Here is a 14,743-nt window from a genome sequence, read left to right on the forward strand (position 1 = left end):
CAGCCCATCTTTTTTAGTATTTTACTCTTCTACCTTTAGTTTTTCTGAAGTCAATCAACTTTCCTCTGTTGCAGTTTACTTGTTCTAACCACAATTCATACAGAGAAAAAATAATCCTTCCTTTTTTGCAAATTGTCTGGATCTATTCTAGTTAAATAAACAGAGCCAGAATGCATCTTGAAACCATGGACCTTGATTACCTGCTATGTCATGATTCTAGAACAGACCGTCATGCATTTTGGACACTGCCCTGATTGCTTTCCAAACACTCTGAGACTTATCATCAGCTTAGATTAAGATATGTTGCCATAAAGGTGAAGAAGCTTAAAGGCCACATAATGTCTCCAGGAGCAAGAATAAACTCCATCTTGTATTGTTTATTTTCTTGCAGAGAAATATACCCTTTGTATACTTAAAAATAGTTATCAACTCTGCTGTCTTTAGACTAAACAATGTCAATATCAGTCTTTCTTCACAGACTCCAGATCTGTCCCACTGAAATCCTTCAATTTTCAGCGGACATTCCCAGGACTGGTTCCTGAAGTGCAATTCCCAAAATACACTATTCAGTTGCCTACTCACTAACACTGAGTGAAGATGAAATGATGATTTTCTGTGCGCTACGAATAATGTTTCTATTTGTGCACTTTAAACTGCTTCATACAGTTCTCTAAGTACAGTCAGTGAACTTAACATGCTCTAATTGATTTTGTAAATCTGTAACTTATTTAATACTATTTAATATGTTATTGTAGCATTTACATCCCCATAACACTTAGCATTTGTTTGTGAAGATGATTGCATTAGCAGTGATAGAACAGACACATTTTTTGGTAAGCAAAAATCATTAAATATTTTGGTCACTCTGGAGCTGCATTTTGGTAGAATCAATTGGTGGTCATAGGGAAGTTCCAATGACTTCTACTGTATTTGAACATGTTCTGTGAAGCACTAAGAAATTTCTTTCTCAAGAGCTTTCTGTCTACTCATTTTTAAAAGCACTTCTCTGTGTTTTAAAATTAAATGCAAGGCTGTTAAGACTTTTTAGAAATCAATTGTGCTTCATAGACTGAGATCTTTGAAAGGATTCCCTAGCAGAAGAAATTGATAAAATTAGAATGATGCAAATAACAAAACACTTACGGTTGTCAACTGACTTCCTATCAATTATCTTGTGCTGTTTTGGCCTTTTTTGCCCATGCTAATTGACCTTGATGAATGTTATTTGTTCCTTGAAGCTTCAGCACCGTGGTTTCTCCACTGCCAATGGTGTGGTTGTACTAAAAGTCTAGGTCTACCTTCCTCTTGCCTTTTGATGTGGACTTTGGTACTAAATAAAATGCTGTCTGGTGGCCCACAGCAGAGCCACAGCTGTGCTGCTGCTGGAAGGAGCAGTTGTTTGCCCAGATCAGCCCTCCAGGGCGACCGCATCCGTGACTCGGATGGCGCAAGGAAAGCAGTTTGCTAATCTGCAGCGTAGCTCCTGCTGACTGATAAAAGGATGTGTACAGTAGTCTCAGCCTTATCTCGTTAGCCAGGTTTACACTGGTGTGACACTGCTGAACTTAGACAAGCAGTTCCTGATTTACTGTAGGGCGAGGGCAGAATCAGGTCTGATTTTGCACCACGACCCATAGAGATTACCCAGCTCGCCCTGGAAAACATCTTGTGTATATTTAAGAATACTTCAACATAAGTAATCATATTTATAGCCTTTCCCCATGTCGTGAGGATATTTTGGATCTTTCTAGTACCTCTGGATATAAAATCTTTCTGAGCTGAACCCAGGACAGATAAATCATGACTCCGGCTTCTTTTGCCTAGGGTAGCCTGCCTCAATCACTGCCACATTCCTCCCATAGCAGTCCTTTAAAATTAATAGCACATGCAGAGGAAAAACTAAACCCTTTGACGTCACTCCCGAAACGAGGAAACACAAACAGAAAAGGCTTCTCGGCGGCGCTGGCAGCAGCGGGGCGGGGATTGGGCCGCGCTCTGCGCTCTGCGCTCCGCGCCCGGCGCTGGCAGCGCCTCCCGGCCGGCCTGACACGGGCGGCCAGACTACAGCAGCCGCAGCCCTGCCCTGGCACTCCGTGCGCTCTCCGCCCGAGCCGCCGGGCCTCTTAAGGTGGTTTCACTGCCTGGGTTGGGGGACTTGGGGAGGTCTTCTTTTCCTTTTGCTTTCTTTTCCTTTTTCTTTATTTTCCTTTTTCTTACTTTTCCTTTTAATTCCCCCCTCTTAAAAAAAAATCCTATTTTTTTCTTTTTTTTCCTTTTTTTTTTTTTTTTTTTTAGTTCCTATTATTTTAGTTACTTATTTCTATTCCCAATCCTGGATGCAGTTGCTGGATTCTGCAGTACAAGTCTTCATGAACAAGCTGCACCGCTCAGAGATTTCACGGCATTCAGAGGTCACAGAGCTGCCACTATGGTTAAATGTCTTGTTTAATGGTTGAGGTATGTACGGCAAATCTAAAAGAAGCAGCATGGTTGTTATTTTTTTTTTTTTTTTTTTTTTTGAAGGGGAACTAAAATTGTGAGGGGAAGAGGGAGATAATAGTATTATTTAGTGGAAAAGATTTTTTCTGGTGATTGTTACTACAGCAACCGTTTTTTGAATTTCGTCCCTTTTTCTCTTTATTCAAACTAGATGAAAATTTTGACTTACGTTGATTTAACCATTTGATGGTTACAGAAGATTGCAAAAGGAATCTCTTGTAGAAGTCCTTTCTGACCCTGCTGGGGAAAGTGTGGTTGATTTCTTTCTGTATGTTTTCCTATTGCTCTGTGGCAGGAGAGGAGACCTGGGACTTGTCTGGCTTAGATGAAGGAAGAAGAAAACAGAAACTTGTTCCTATCCTGAGGGGGCTGTGAGTTTTTCTGAGAGTTAGAGCAGAAGGAGGAAGAGTTGGAAATAAACAGGTCAAGCAGAAAAAAATATCAGCTTCGTTTTTAGGAGTACATGTACTGTTTTTCCTTTTTTTTTTTTTTTAATACATGCTTAGATTACTTTACTTGGTTTGGGTTCAAAAGTTCAAAATTAAGAAGCAGCCTGAGCTTTGACTAAGAAACAGATCCCCACTGGGAAGGGAGAGAGTTGCTTTTCTTATATTAACACCAGTTTTCATACAGCTTTTGCTACCTAAGCAGAGAAAAGCGGGAATTTGCTCAGGAGTTGAAGTGATGTAACCTGGCATCTCTGTGATAGCATATAGCTTCAATTCATATTTGAGCCACTGATCTGCCATGAATGAGTATTGCAGCATCACAGTGGGCAGTGTGTGCTGCAGTAAATGAAAGCAACTGCTGCCATCAAACTAACATTGTTTTCAAGAGTGTGATTCTAAATTACAAGAGGAAGAGCCACGTGTCAGAGCTTGTGTGTGTGTGTGTCTGTGTCTGTGTCTGTGTGTCTGTGTGTACAAGCGGTCTTGAAAATAACTCCAGCCAAGACAGGAGATTTCTGTTGTTAATTGGATTAATATACAGGTATGTTCAATATCCAGCAATCTTCATATTTTTCTGATTTGTGGAAAGAGACTTTTCATAGCTCTGTTTGAAATGTTGCTGTAGATATAAATCCTTGGCAATTTGAAAATATTTCAGTTTAACTTTAAAAATTATACCTAAAAAACCAATGCCTTTAACAAGGGACAGAACATGAGCACACCTTTCTCCTGCAGTGTACCCCATAGGGTTAAAAACATTAACTACACCAGGCTGAAGCATGCTAGCTTAAGGACTGCAAAAATATTAGCTCTGAAATGCAGAGGATGTGCTATGTGCTGTGAATGGACAATTGCTATTCTGCAGTGCCTAGTGGGAAAACAAGGACTTTGTGTATTGCAAATGCATAACTGCAGCTCCTCCATTTCCTTTGCAGTATCTTCACTGATGACTGCAGAAACAAAGAGATTTGTCACAGATAAGCTCTGTAGTGCCCCATCTCTTTGAAGATGCAGGAAGATCTTTTCTCATATCCAAAAACCTGAAGTCAAGCTTAGTTGGGTGAACTGTTATTCTATAATCTCTGTGTCATTCTCTCTTCCTCAGCCCTCCCCAAATTCTTACTATGTGAACTGCCAGCTGTTTTCAAAAACTAAAGCAATACTTCTCTAGGCTCAAGTTCAGAAAGGCTAACAGTGTTGGTTAGGTGATTAATTTGTAAATTTCACCGAGTGTGTCTCAGTCTATAGAGACTATAACCTGTTCTGTAGGGAAAAACCCTGTCACCATGAATATCTTCAAGTTTCCAAAGGACAATCTGTAAGATATTTGTTTACAATAATTTCTGAGAATTAAATTATGCACTTATTTTGATAAACAGTTTTTAGGGAAGCTTTGGTTTAAGCTTTGTATCTACATGTTGGTGCATCTGTGTTCCGTAGCAGCTGCTAGTGGTGGTACTAATAGAAAATCTGGTAAGTGGACTTCAGCTGAGGCAATGAGTTTTGCTGGTTTTGTAAGAAAAGTTTATCTGCAGTGTTTCCTCTGAACAATCTTAATTCAGCATCTAGAAAAAATACAATTTAAGGCTGGCCTCTCTGCAGTGGACAAAACACTTACTGACATTTGCACTCACAATGTTTCCAAAAAATTGTGTATTGCAGAAGTTTCATGGGCTATGAATGGCTACTTCTTCTGACTTAATTGCCGTAGAGTGGACAGGAGTTTTCACCAGTGAAGTTCCAGTGATTCCAACAGACCAAGGCACAGTCTGCTGAGCCTAATCCAATATAGTACAGATCACTTTTTAAAATTGTAAAATGTTTAATTGTGTAAAATAGTATATAAATATATCATTATAACAGCTGCTCCTGTTCATGTCCTTTTCTCCCTGTTTATGTCATTTTCCCTTCTGAAAATAAGCAAATGAGCCGTCTGCTTGCTCTTACCAGACTTCTAAGTAAGTCATGGTAGCAGACTGATTTTCCAGGGTCTTCATTGCAAGTATGATGTATGTTTGAGACATTTGATCATATGTGATTCCTTTTGACTCATCATGTGGTTCTTCTACCAATAGCTAAAGCATATTTTAAAGAGAAATGGTCTGAAAATTGGTATTCTATGACACATATATGGTTTTCTTGTAATTTTGCAATCTCAGGCAAAAAACTGCTCTTGTACTGGTCGTTTCATTATAGGAGCTGCATGAAGCAAAAATGCCGGCTATTAACCAAGCCATTAGTGTCAACAGAGTAAAACCTGACACATCTCTATTTAATAATAAAAAATATTTGAGACTTAATTTCTCCTCATATTGAGGTAGATACATCCTCTTGATGAGATTGGTTCTGGTTTCTGGGCTAACAGAAAACAAGCCATGTGGTGCAGCCAGGAAGATATCCCATGTAAACAGGAATTCTTAGCTACTCAGTGTTGTTCATCATCACATTGTTACTCCATTTTCATGCTTGAAATTATTACAGCATTCCATGTGCTTGTCACAGGGTGAAAGTGAAAGGGACAGCTGCGGTCCTGCTAGCTCCCAGAACAAAATTAAGTCTTTTGTAATCAAATGATGGTTCAGTATTCCTCCTCTCACATCCATATTGGGTAGAAGATGTCGGAAGTATGAAATTCATCGTTCTTGTTCTTCAGCCAGCAAGCTGGCTTACTCTTGCAGGGGCATCAGATCTTACACTTCCAGTGAAGCATTTGGCTTTACCTCTAGTGTGGAATTTGTACTTTTCAGTCACAAGCTTCAGGGTGTGGAATTGATATTCTTTAGAGTTTATACCCTGATGACAGTGAGACACAGATAAAGCCTAAGTGTACAAAAGTAGTTCAGGAGTTCTGATGTTTTTTCTTTCCCTGGCTACCACAGGGTGCATCAATTTTGGCACTTAAAGATGAATAATTCTGAGAAGATGGATCAAAGTGCCAGGTACCACATAAGCAATCAGATAAGGATTGATAGAAATATTTTGTGCTTCACAGTAAATGAGTGGAAACCAAATAACATGCCTTCTGACAGTAGTGGTGGTTTTTCAGATCTGAAGTATTAGCTTTGTATAAATACTAGAGATATAGAATGCAATTGTTATATTTAAGACAATGTGTTTAAATAATTCATAGAATTTGAAAATGCAAAGACAACTTCTGTGAAGATTTTTCTGCAAAAAGAATTCTGTATCATCCTGGAAACTGTGGAGAACTGTTAAATTTAATTTTTACTATTATTCTTACTACAGTGCCATCCCAAAAAAATTGCATTAGAAAGCAATGTTTGAAGCTCTGAACCCTGTCATTTCTGTTATCCTGTAATAGACTGTGGGATTCAGAAGATGTATTGCAGGGGTTCACAGTCCTCAGGTCTGGGGTAATGATGGCTGTTTTAAAGCCTCCAGTTTTAAAGTATAAAATTAACAAATCAGAGGCAGATCAGATAGAACAGTGTATTTCCAGAGGCCAGGCTTCAGTGACAAAACTGTGAGTGAAAAGTTCGTGGCAGAGACAATTCTCAAAAACCAGCAGTTGAGTGAATTAAACATTTCCTTTGCACACATTGAGTGGTGTGATGTCATCAGTCCTTTGATGCAGTAATTTTGATATACATTTGGCCCTTGTTCTGTTCTTTGAAAAGTGGAAAGTCCAGGCCTATCATTTAAGTGTTAAACAGTGTCAAATGAGAGAAACTAAACTAATGAAAGGGTACTATTGAGTTGTATTTTTTCATTTTGTTCTTTCTCCCAGTAGGAGCTATGAGTGAGGATGGATAAGAATTCAGTTCAGCTACTTATTTAAGTCACATAGTCTTGTGGTGGCATATGATATTCTTCTGCCAGCTTGCTGTCCAGCCAAATAAGACACCCAGGTTGCCTGGATGGATAAACATAGCTGATGATCTCTTCCTCTTAATAGGGGGACATGAACAGTTAGGATTCTTCCAGTCGCACACAGACAAATTTGCTACATTTTAGCTAAAGAAGAATTGCCCTCAGACACAAGCAGCAAGATTTACTACTCTTTGAGAAAGTTATTTTTTAAAAAGTAGAAAAAAATATTTTGAAGGAAACAGTTGCAGAGGCATTTTTTTTCTGTGGCTGGTAGGTTTGTATTAGTTACCCACAAAAATTTCTGGTATGAGAAAACTCACCAAATAATATCTCACTACGGTGTGTGTTAATTCTGGCAGTGTAAGGTTTTGAAAAGAAGAGCAGAGAATCTCCTGTCAAATTAAGTTTAGCTAATTGTTGCAGTGGCATAAAAACACATTTGTGGGGCAGCTGCTGTCAGGACCTGTACAGAATTTTCTGCATGGTTGTTCATGGCAGAGTTTATGATGCTAACTCCTCTGTATGTCGGAAAAGTGTTTTGGGAAGGATGATCATTATCTTTCAAAGAATAAAGCAGGAGGGAGGCACGTTTTGACTGAATATGCAGCAACTCGGGAATGTCGTAGAGAAATATACAACTGTATAAATGAAATTAAGAAACATCAACTTAACTAGAAAATTCCCAGAGGATGGTATTGATCTACTGTGTGATCAGTTCTGCTCCCGTTGGCAGCTGCCCTTTTATTACTTCTGCAAGAAAGGAAATGTATGCTCACGTTCTTATTCCTTCTCTTTCCCTCTGCACAACCTAACACATTGCCTAGAGGGCATGTAAAGACTGGCTAGGTTCTGGGGCTTGTTTTAATATGAGGAGTTGAGTTACCATCAAATGTGCAAGGATTCATCCCTTGGTAAAAGAGGTGTGGATCCCCATGTGGTTGCTGTGCAAACAAACACGTATTGACATGAAACGCCTCAGTACTTTCTCAAAAATTCAGCTGTCATCCACAGGGTGCAGCTATTTTCCCCTTTATGTACAGTGATCCAGGTGTAGAGTAACAACAGGGACCTCTGCTTGCACAGCCCCAGAGGACAGAATCTGCTTCGTATTTCTGTGGAGGAACATGTGTGCAGCTGCTCGCTGAAGTACACTAAAGATGGGCAACACCTGATATTTGGTTTTGCCTTTTCCTTAACTTACCATTTGGCTTTGAACCTCTGAGAAGTTTAGACAGAACGAGGGCTTGGTGCATACCAGGCTGCTGGGATGGGGGAGAAGACCTCGCATGGACACCCAGAGAGATGCAAACAGATTCATGGGGAAAGAACACTTCTGGCCTTGTGTGAACTGAAAACCATGTTGAAACAGGGTATTTTCTAGAGCTCTTTCTGTTTCAAATGTTGAAATGTGACTTGGCTCTGTATGACTTATGCAGAGTCATTTTTGTTTTACACACTGCCATAACATCTGAGTATCTATTAATAACAATGTTCAAGTAGCATCAGAATGGCCATCATAAATGTAATTAGGCAGTGTATCTCCATTTAATCAATATGGTCCTTAGAAGACCATAGGAAAGCCAGAAAAATAATAATTAGTCCTTATTAATAAAGAAGAACTTGCAAAGATTAGTGAAGGAAAGAGAGGAACTTTCCATGTTTAGGGCTTGGAAGGACAGCAAGTTGCTTTCTGCTTCAGCAGATCTGAGAACACTTATTAAAAAACACTTGAAAATGCTCTTACAATACTAAATAAAATTCTCTCATTAAAAAAAATAATTTTCTTGAGCAAACTATATCAGCTAGAAAGATACAATTGGAATGTATTTCTTCAACAAGCAAATTCCTCCAGTGCACAGTTGGTTTGTTTTACTAGGACTGCTTTGAAAAGTAAAACAACTAAAAGATAAAAACAAGACTCTAATTGGAGTGCTGTGAGTGCATGTAAAATGTCATGATTCCACCAAGTTTAATAGGACTCCATCCATTTATACCTGTGAAAGATCAGACACACTGAGCTTTCAGGACTGAAATGCATTCCTTCTCTTCAGTGGTTAGATCAAATTTTAGGCTCATTTACCTTGCATCATACCTGTTTCATACCAGTTTTCCACAACTTCCTCAGCAGTGTGGTACCACAGGGCTGCCTTTCTGGTTCCACAGAAGCTGTGATGCATTCTTTTTCTCCCATGACACTCTAACCTCCCTTTCTTTCCCTTTCTCACATAAAATAAATGTTTACCAGATTTTATTTGAAATTAGATCCCTACATTTAATTTTTAGCTTATGCTCTAGCATCTGCAAAACTTTATATATTTGTAATACAGAAGGGGCTGATGTTGCTCATATTCAGAACAGACCATGATCTGTTTTGAGAACACAGCTATGTAAGTAATAGTTTTAAAAGCTGAGGAATAAGAGGAAAACAGTAATTTTGTTTAGGAACCAACATGCACTGTGCTGTATCACAAGAAAATTTTCATGCAATAGGATTGTAACATGCTGTCTCCTTGAACCATGAAACTATAACTATAGCAATCCTATTCACTACCAAAGTATAACCTCTGTAATAGTATGGTAACAAACACCAGTGCAACATGAGAACATCGAATGAGGTTCATCCTATATATCATCATCAAAGCTGATAGAAATGGCCAGGCTTTCTAAAAAGCTAAAATTCACTTTAGTCTCTAAATGAAATGGCTGGATCTGAAAAATTGCTGTGCATTAGAGGTTGCCTGGGAAAGGTTTTCCCTTTCTACCTCAGACAGACAGAAGTGGCCAGTAGCCTGTTAGTGCTTTTGAGAAGGTGTGGAAGAAAAGATTCCAGTTCCTTCTCTGTTTCTGTCAAGCTTTCCTGAGGTGGATTACCACTGTAGTGTCCCCTGAGGGTTGAGCTGGGTCTTCATGGGGCCTCATAGAGGCAACCCACATTGCACTGCCCCAGCTTTAGCCCCAGTGTGGAACTTGAGCTTCTACACTGCTGAAGGGGCACATTAATTAAGGTGGTTTGAGGCAGACATTTACCTGCAGCTCCAGGAGTTCTGTCCTGAACCCAAGAAAATTTTCTGATGGGTGTTTTCTTCAAATGAGCACCTCCTTCTGAACAACTTTTGTACCAATGAAAAGTTGTTTTTAAAAAGAAAGCTCAGATGTATTTTACAGAGGAGGAAAAGCCATCTCACCACTACTGCAGCATGTCCATCTTGCTTGTGAGGACTGAGGGCTACAGGGGCATTGTTTGGTTTGGATGCCTGCTCGTGGGCAGAGGTCAGTGATGGATGGTTGGACTACATGATTGACAAGGTCTCTTCCAACTTCACAGATGATTCTGTGATGTTCTGGTGACCATCCAGAGACCATTTTGAAGTGTCTGCTTTGTTTTTATTTTATAGCACCTGAATTGAAAGCTCAGAGATCCCTGAAACATTTAATTTCCAAATGTTTCAGCAATCCTCTTCTCACTCTCCTACCAACAGACTTAGTTCTACTTCTGCTTCTTATATTCAGAGTAAGTGGGGGAAAAATCATCAACCCCATACTTTATTTATAGGATCCCTATAATGAATAGATTATTTTTGCATGAAAATCTGTATGTAGAGTGCACTATTTTTTTAAACTGTGAAACACATTTGCTTTAAAAAGAGATTTTCATATGCACTACAGGTATATTATTATTATTCTCATCCCTCCCCAAATTCAGCCCTTCTGGCCTTCTCTACCAGAGCAAAGGAGTGTGGAATTCAGCTTGGGTTTTTATTTTTTTACTTAAACACCATAGCAAACATTGTTTCATTGTTTAAAATCCCATAATAGGACAAAGGGATAATTATAATGCTTTAATGTGTCAGCTGATCAGAATGCATCTTTGGGGACAACGTCACAGTTACCTGGACCACCTAATACACCCCTACAGCTTGGTCTCACTACCTTAGAATTGTTAAATTGGTATTCATGGTTTTAGAGCACCACTTGGATAATAATTTTTAAAAATTTTAATCATGTTTACTACTAATGTGAACCAGCTGGAGCTGACTTCTGCTGTTTCTAAGTATTAGTGAAAACTATTTCACATTTCACATAAAAATAAAGCTGAAATCATTCAATTTCAATTTGTACTTGGCATTGCTATTTTTATGATAGCTGATGAAAATTAGTTTGCCAACAAGCAAACCAATTTCTAAAATGTCTGAAAAGGTCCTGATGTTTATGATATAGAAAATAATTAGCAGAGAAGTCTCAGTGCTTTCGAGTCACACTTTGTCACCTGTTGACAATACTTCAACAGTTGAACTTCTTCAGCTCTGACTTTACGAGAATTTCAGAAGCCTCTGAACTAATTCATCCATTTCTAGAGACATTTTCTAAAATACTATATTAAAGGGCATTTCTCCTTTGTGAATCTGCAACCCTTATTTTCTCCTGAGAACACTTGTCCTAAAATGATATTTTCACCACCCTGATTTATAGGTTCTGGCATGGGAAATAATGCTCTTACTCCTAGTAGCAGACAGAAAATTAGTCACAATCTGATGTTAACAACTCCTTCATTACCTAAACGGTTTTACACTTTATTAAGTTCCACACAAGCAAATCTATTGCCTTTGAACCAGGGAGTTCTTGTCCACATTGCAAGCAAAGACATTAATTAATTTATAAAGTAACAATAGGAAGTCAGTCTCTGTAGCAAACATGGATCCAAACTGTGATACAAGTGAGTTCTGCAGAGAAGTGCCACTTGAGTGCAGCAGAGAGAAAAAAATTGGTTTAGCTAATTTACATTAAAACCTCAAATATGAATAACACTGTCAATAGAGTTGCTGTAGTGGTTCTTCTTGGGACATGAGATTCAACATGTTTTACCTTGATATTTGACACATATTTATTTCATATTTTTTTGTGCTGGCAACAAATAAAATGCAATGTAGAGAATGATAGGGTGTTTCTGAGATATAGGATTCTGCAGATTTCAGTGACAAGCAGAACAGAAAAGCTTTTATGGAGAGTCAGCCCACCACCAGATGTTTCTACTAAGTCACCAGGGGTGCTATAATTTTGGTCCCTTAAATTGTCCTCACTGCTTTTCAGAATCAAGTGCTTGCTGAGCACAGAGGTTGTTTACCGATTAATGTCCCTCTGCATCTTTCCCGTGAACCTCAGGCAGTTCCTGTAGCTCCTTGCAGCTGGAAGAGGAGCTCATGGAATCATGGAATGGGTCAGGTTCGGAGGGACCCCAGTGGGTTGTCTGGTCCAGCCTCCTGACTCAAGCAGGGAGCTCTCATCCTAGAGCGCATGTTGCAGGATTGCATCCAAACAGTTCTTGAATATGTCTGGTGTGGGAGACTCCACAATCTCTCTGGGCAATCTGCTCTGGTGTGCATTGGCAAGTCAGTTATGTGAAGGAAATGGCCTTAGTTTTAGCCCAGGCATATATGAAATTGTGTCAGCCTAAATTGTGATATTAAAAATTATAAGGCATTTTTCATGTTTCATGCATGCAATGGCATTCACTCTTCTCAGAGTCTATATAAAAAGCTGTATCAATGAAAACCCTCATATAGACAGAGGATGTTTCTGAACACACTGATGAATGAAGCAAAAATTGGGTTTCTTAAGAGAGCCTTTACCATTATTAGTTTTACAAATAGAGGCATAGAAAGAGTTTTAAATTGACTTGTTCACCCCAACACTTTGACTTTAATTAGGAGTCTTTTAAGGGCCAGATTCAGAACTTTCAAGCTTACCCTCTTTAAAATGTTTTGGGAGCTCATTTTGAAAATTGCGACCCTCCTGTCCATATTTTATATTACATTCACAGCAACTGCTTACTACTTCTAAAAATTATCTTACTACATTTAGGGATAAAGAGTCTTTTATCTAACTGATTTTTAAAAATTGAAATATCAAAGGAAAAATAATCTTTTTTCCTCTGTGAACCATTGGAAGTGCACTGTCCTTCTGATCTGTGAGCAGAGTTACAGGCAGTGGATGCACTGTGCTGCAGGCAGGCTTCAGAAGAAGGTATGGCCTCATCTATCAGGAGATGTCAGAAGCATTTCTGATTGTGAGTGATAAGAGAGTGAAAGGGAGAAAGGCAAGCAGATATGGTCTCAGAGACTCTGTATCCCAAATAGGAATATGATATCATGTTCAGACTCATACCAAATGAAATGCTAGCCTAGGAAAAAATTGTATTGAGCTAAGAGATTATTTAAGGCTCTTGCTCTACGTTGCAAAGTGTGTTGCAGCAGCAGCAGAGTATGAAAATATTGTATGTAAAATGTAAATCAGATCAGTAATAGTCATTTAAATAAGACGCATGTATTCCCCACAGGTAGAGATGCAGATCTATTAAAGGTTGCTTTCTGGAAATGGCTTCCCTCTCTGTGCATAAATCTTGTAAAAGTTGGAGATTCAAGCTTTTGTCATTTCATATTTTCAAACTCAGAAAGTTTTTTTATTAACTTAGAAATCATTTAGTGTTTAACTACAATACTTATGCTTTCTGTTCTTTGTGAATCCAGTTATTTGACTGCAGAACAATCAAACATTTGTTTAAGCAGTTAATGTTGACAGAGTTTTCTACTATGGAAACTTGCCATTTCATAAAATAATTTGTTATGGCAAATTGCTCTGTGTAGTAGGGATTGGGAATTCTTGAAATGAGGGTAGAATGAAATCATGTATCTATTTGATTTTCACTATTTAAAAAAATAAAAATGGGGTGTTTAGTTCACCTACCATATGCACCCTGAGTACAAACTGTGCCCATCTCCCTCTGAACCCAGAGCACAGACTTGTTCCAGCTGGGGAGTGGAAACCTCACATACCCTGGAGCTTTGATTCCTATAGGCACCCCCAGAGCAGAGAATCCCAAATGGAGTGATCCCATGGCCCTGCCACGATCCCATAGCTCTGCTAAGAGTGCAGCTTTGCTCAGCATCACTGGGCTCAGCTCAGACTGCCAGCAGAATCTCCCACAGAGAATTTCTCGTCTCTGACCCAAAAGCGCCAGCTCTGCTTCCCTGTGCAGGCAGGGTGGGGCAGACAGGGAGGAAAGAGTGGAGGGGGAAGAAATGGGAAAGGGTGGATAAAGAGAATGATGGGGGGGAAATTGCACTGTATCTTGCTATCTTTAACATCTGTAATGACGCACCTTTCTCTACCTCATGCTGACTCTAAAATTGCTGATATCAAGTCCATATCAGCCCTGTTTCTCCTTGTTTCCATCAAGTCTTGATCTTTTGACCCCCCAGTAGTTTTACACAAATTGTTCTAAAAAAAATTTAATCTGTTAAACTTCAGCTGTACGTAGGGCTTGGGTCCAGCTTTACACAGATTTCTTTATAGTGGTGGGCTGCATGTCTGTGGTGACATAAAGGCTGTCTCCAGCCTCAGGATAAAGATTTTATATGAGACATTTCTGTGAAATTTCAAAATGACCTGTTAAGAAACTGAGGATTATCATATTCCTCAACACTTCCCTTTGCAAATACAACAAATATTTCTCCCTATTTTTCAAAGAAATCATCACATGTTTAAAAGAGAGTAATTGAGACTACAAATGAAATGGAACAGATACCACAGTCCTAGTTTATAGATTACTGGAAAGTATTCACCCTTGAGAATGAAGGACAAAACAGAACAAAACCTAGAAAGATTGTTGGAAAGGTAAAGATTTGCCCTTTAAGAAAAAGAAACAATGAGAATCACGATTTTTTTTCTCCAGAATGTTTTTTAACCTCAGTGGTTCACCCTGTAACTTCCCATTGCATGCAACTATCTGGACCATTCACACAGTCTTTGAGAATTTGTTGTGGCAATTTTATTTGATATGTGAAATAAAAGTCATTGTGACATTACCTGCAAATAATGTGTTTCACAAGAGCAAGAATATGCTCATTCTTTTTTTTTTTTTTCATATGAAGAACTGTGATTTTAAATACTTTAAATGTTTTAGATAT

The 14,743-nt window shown here is 38.7% G+C and overlaps 1 protein-coding gene across 3 annotated transcripts in view; it reads left to right on the plus strand.

Moving 5' to 3' along the window:
- Window positions 1-1,930: 1,930 nt before the first annotated feature.
- The window catches only part of PDE7B (phosphodiesterase 7B), a 169,276-nt gene continuing 156,463 nt past the window's right edge, over window positions 1,931-14,743 (plus strand). Inside the window, exons 1-2 of one of the 3 annotated variants that reach the window (XM_005489191.4) lie at window positions 1,931-2,128; window positions 2,343-2,457. In XM_005489191.4, the coding sequence (XP_005489248.1) occupies window positions 2,437-2,457 (21 nt within the window). In that variant the 5' untranslated portion in view covers window positions 1,931-2,128; window positions 2,343-2,436. The remainder of the gene's footprint in view (window positions 2,129-2,342; window positions 2,458-14,743) is intronic. The other 2 variants (XM_005489192.4, XM_074537608.1) reach the window with 2 other exon arrangements.

The sequence above is a fragment of the Zonotrichia albicollis genome, chromosome 3, assembly GCF_047830755.1.
Source record: "Zonotrichia albicollis isolate bZonAlb1 chromosome 3, bZonAlb1.hap1, whole genome shotgun sequence".
NCBI lineage: Eukaryota > Metazoa > Chordata > Aves > Passeriformes > Passerellidae > Zonotrichia > Zonotrichia albicollis.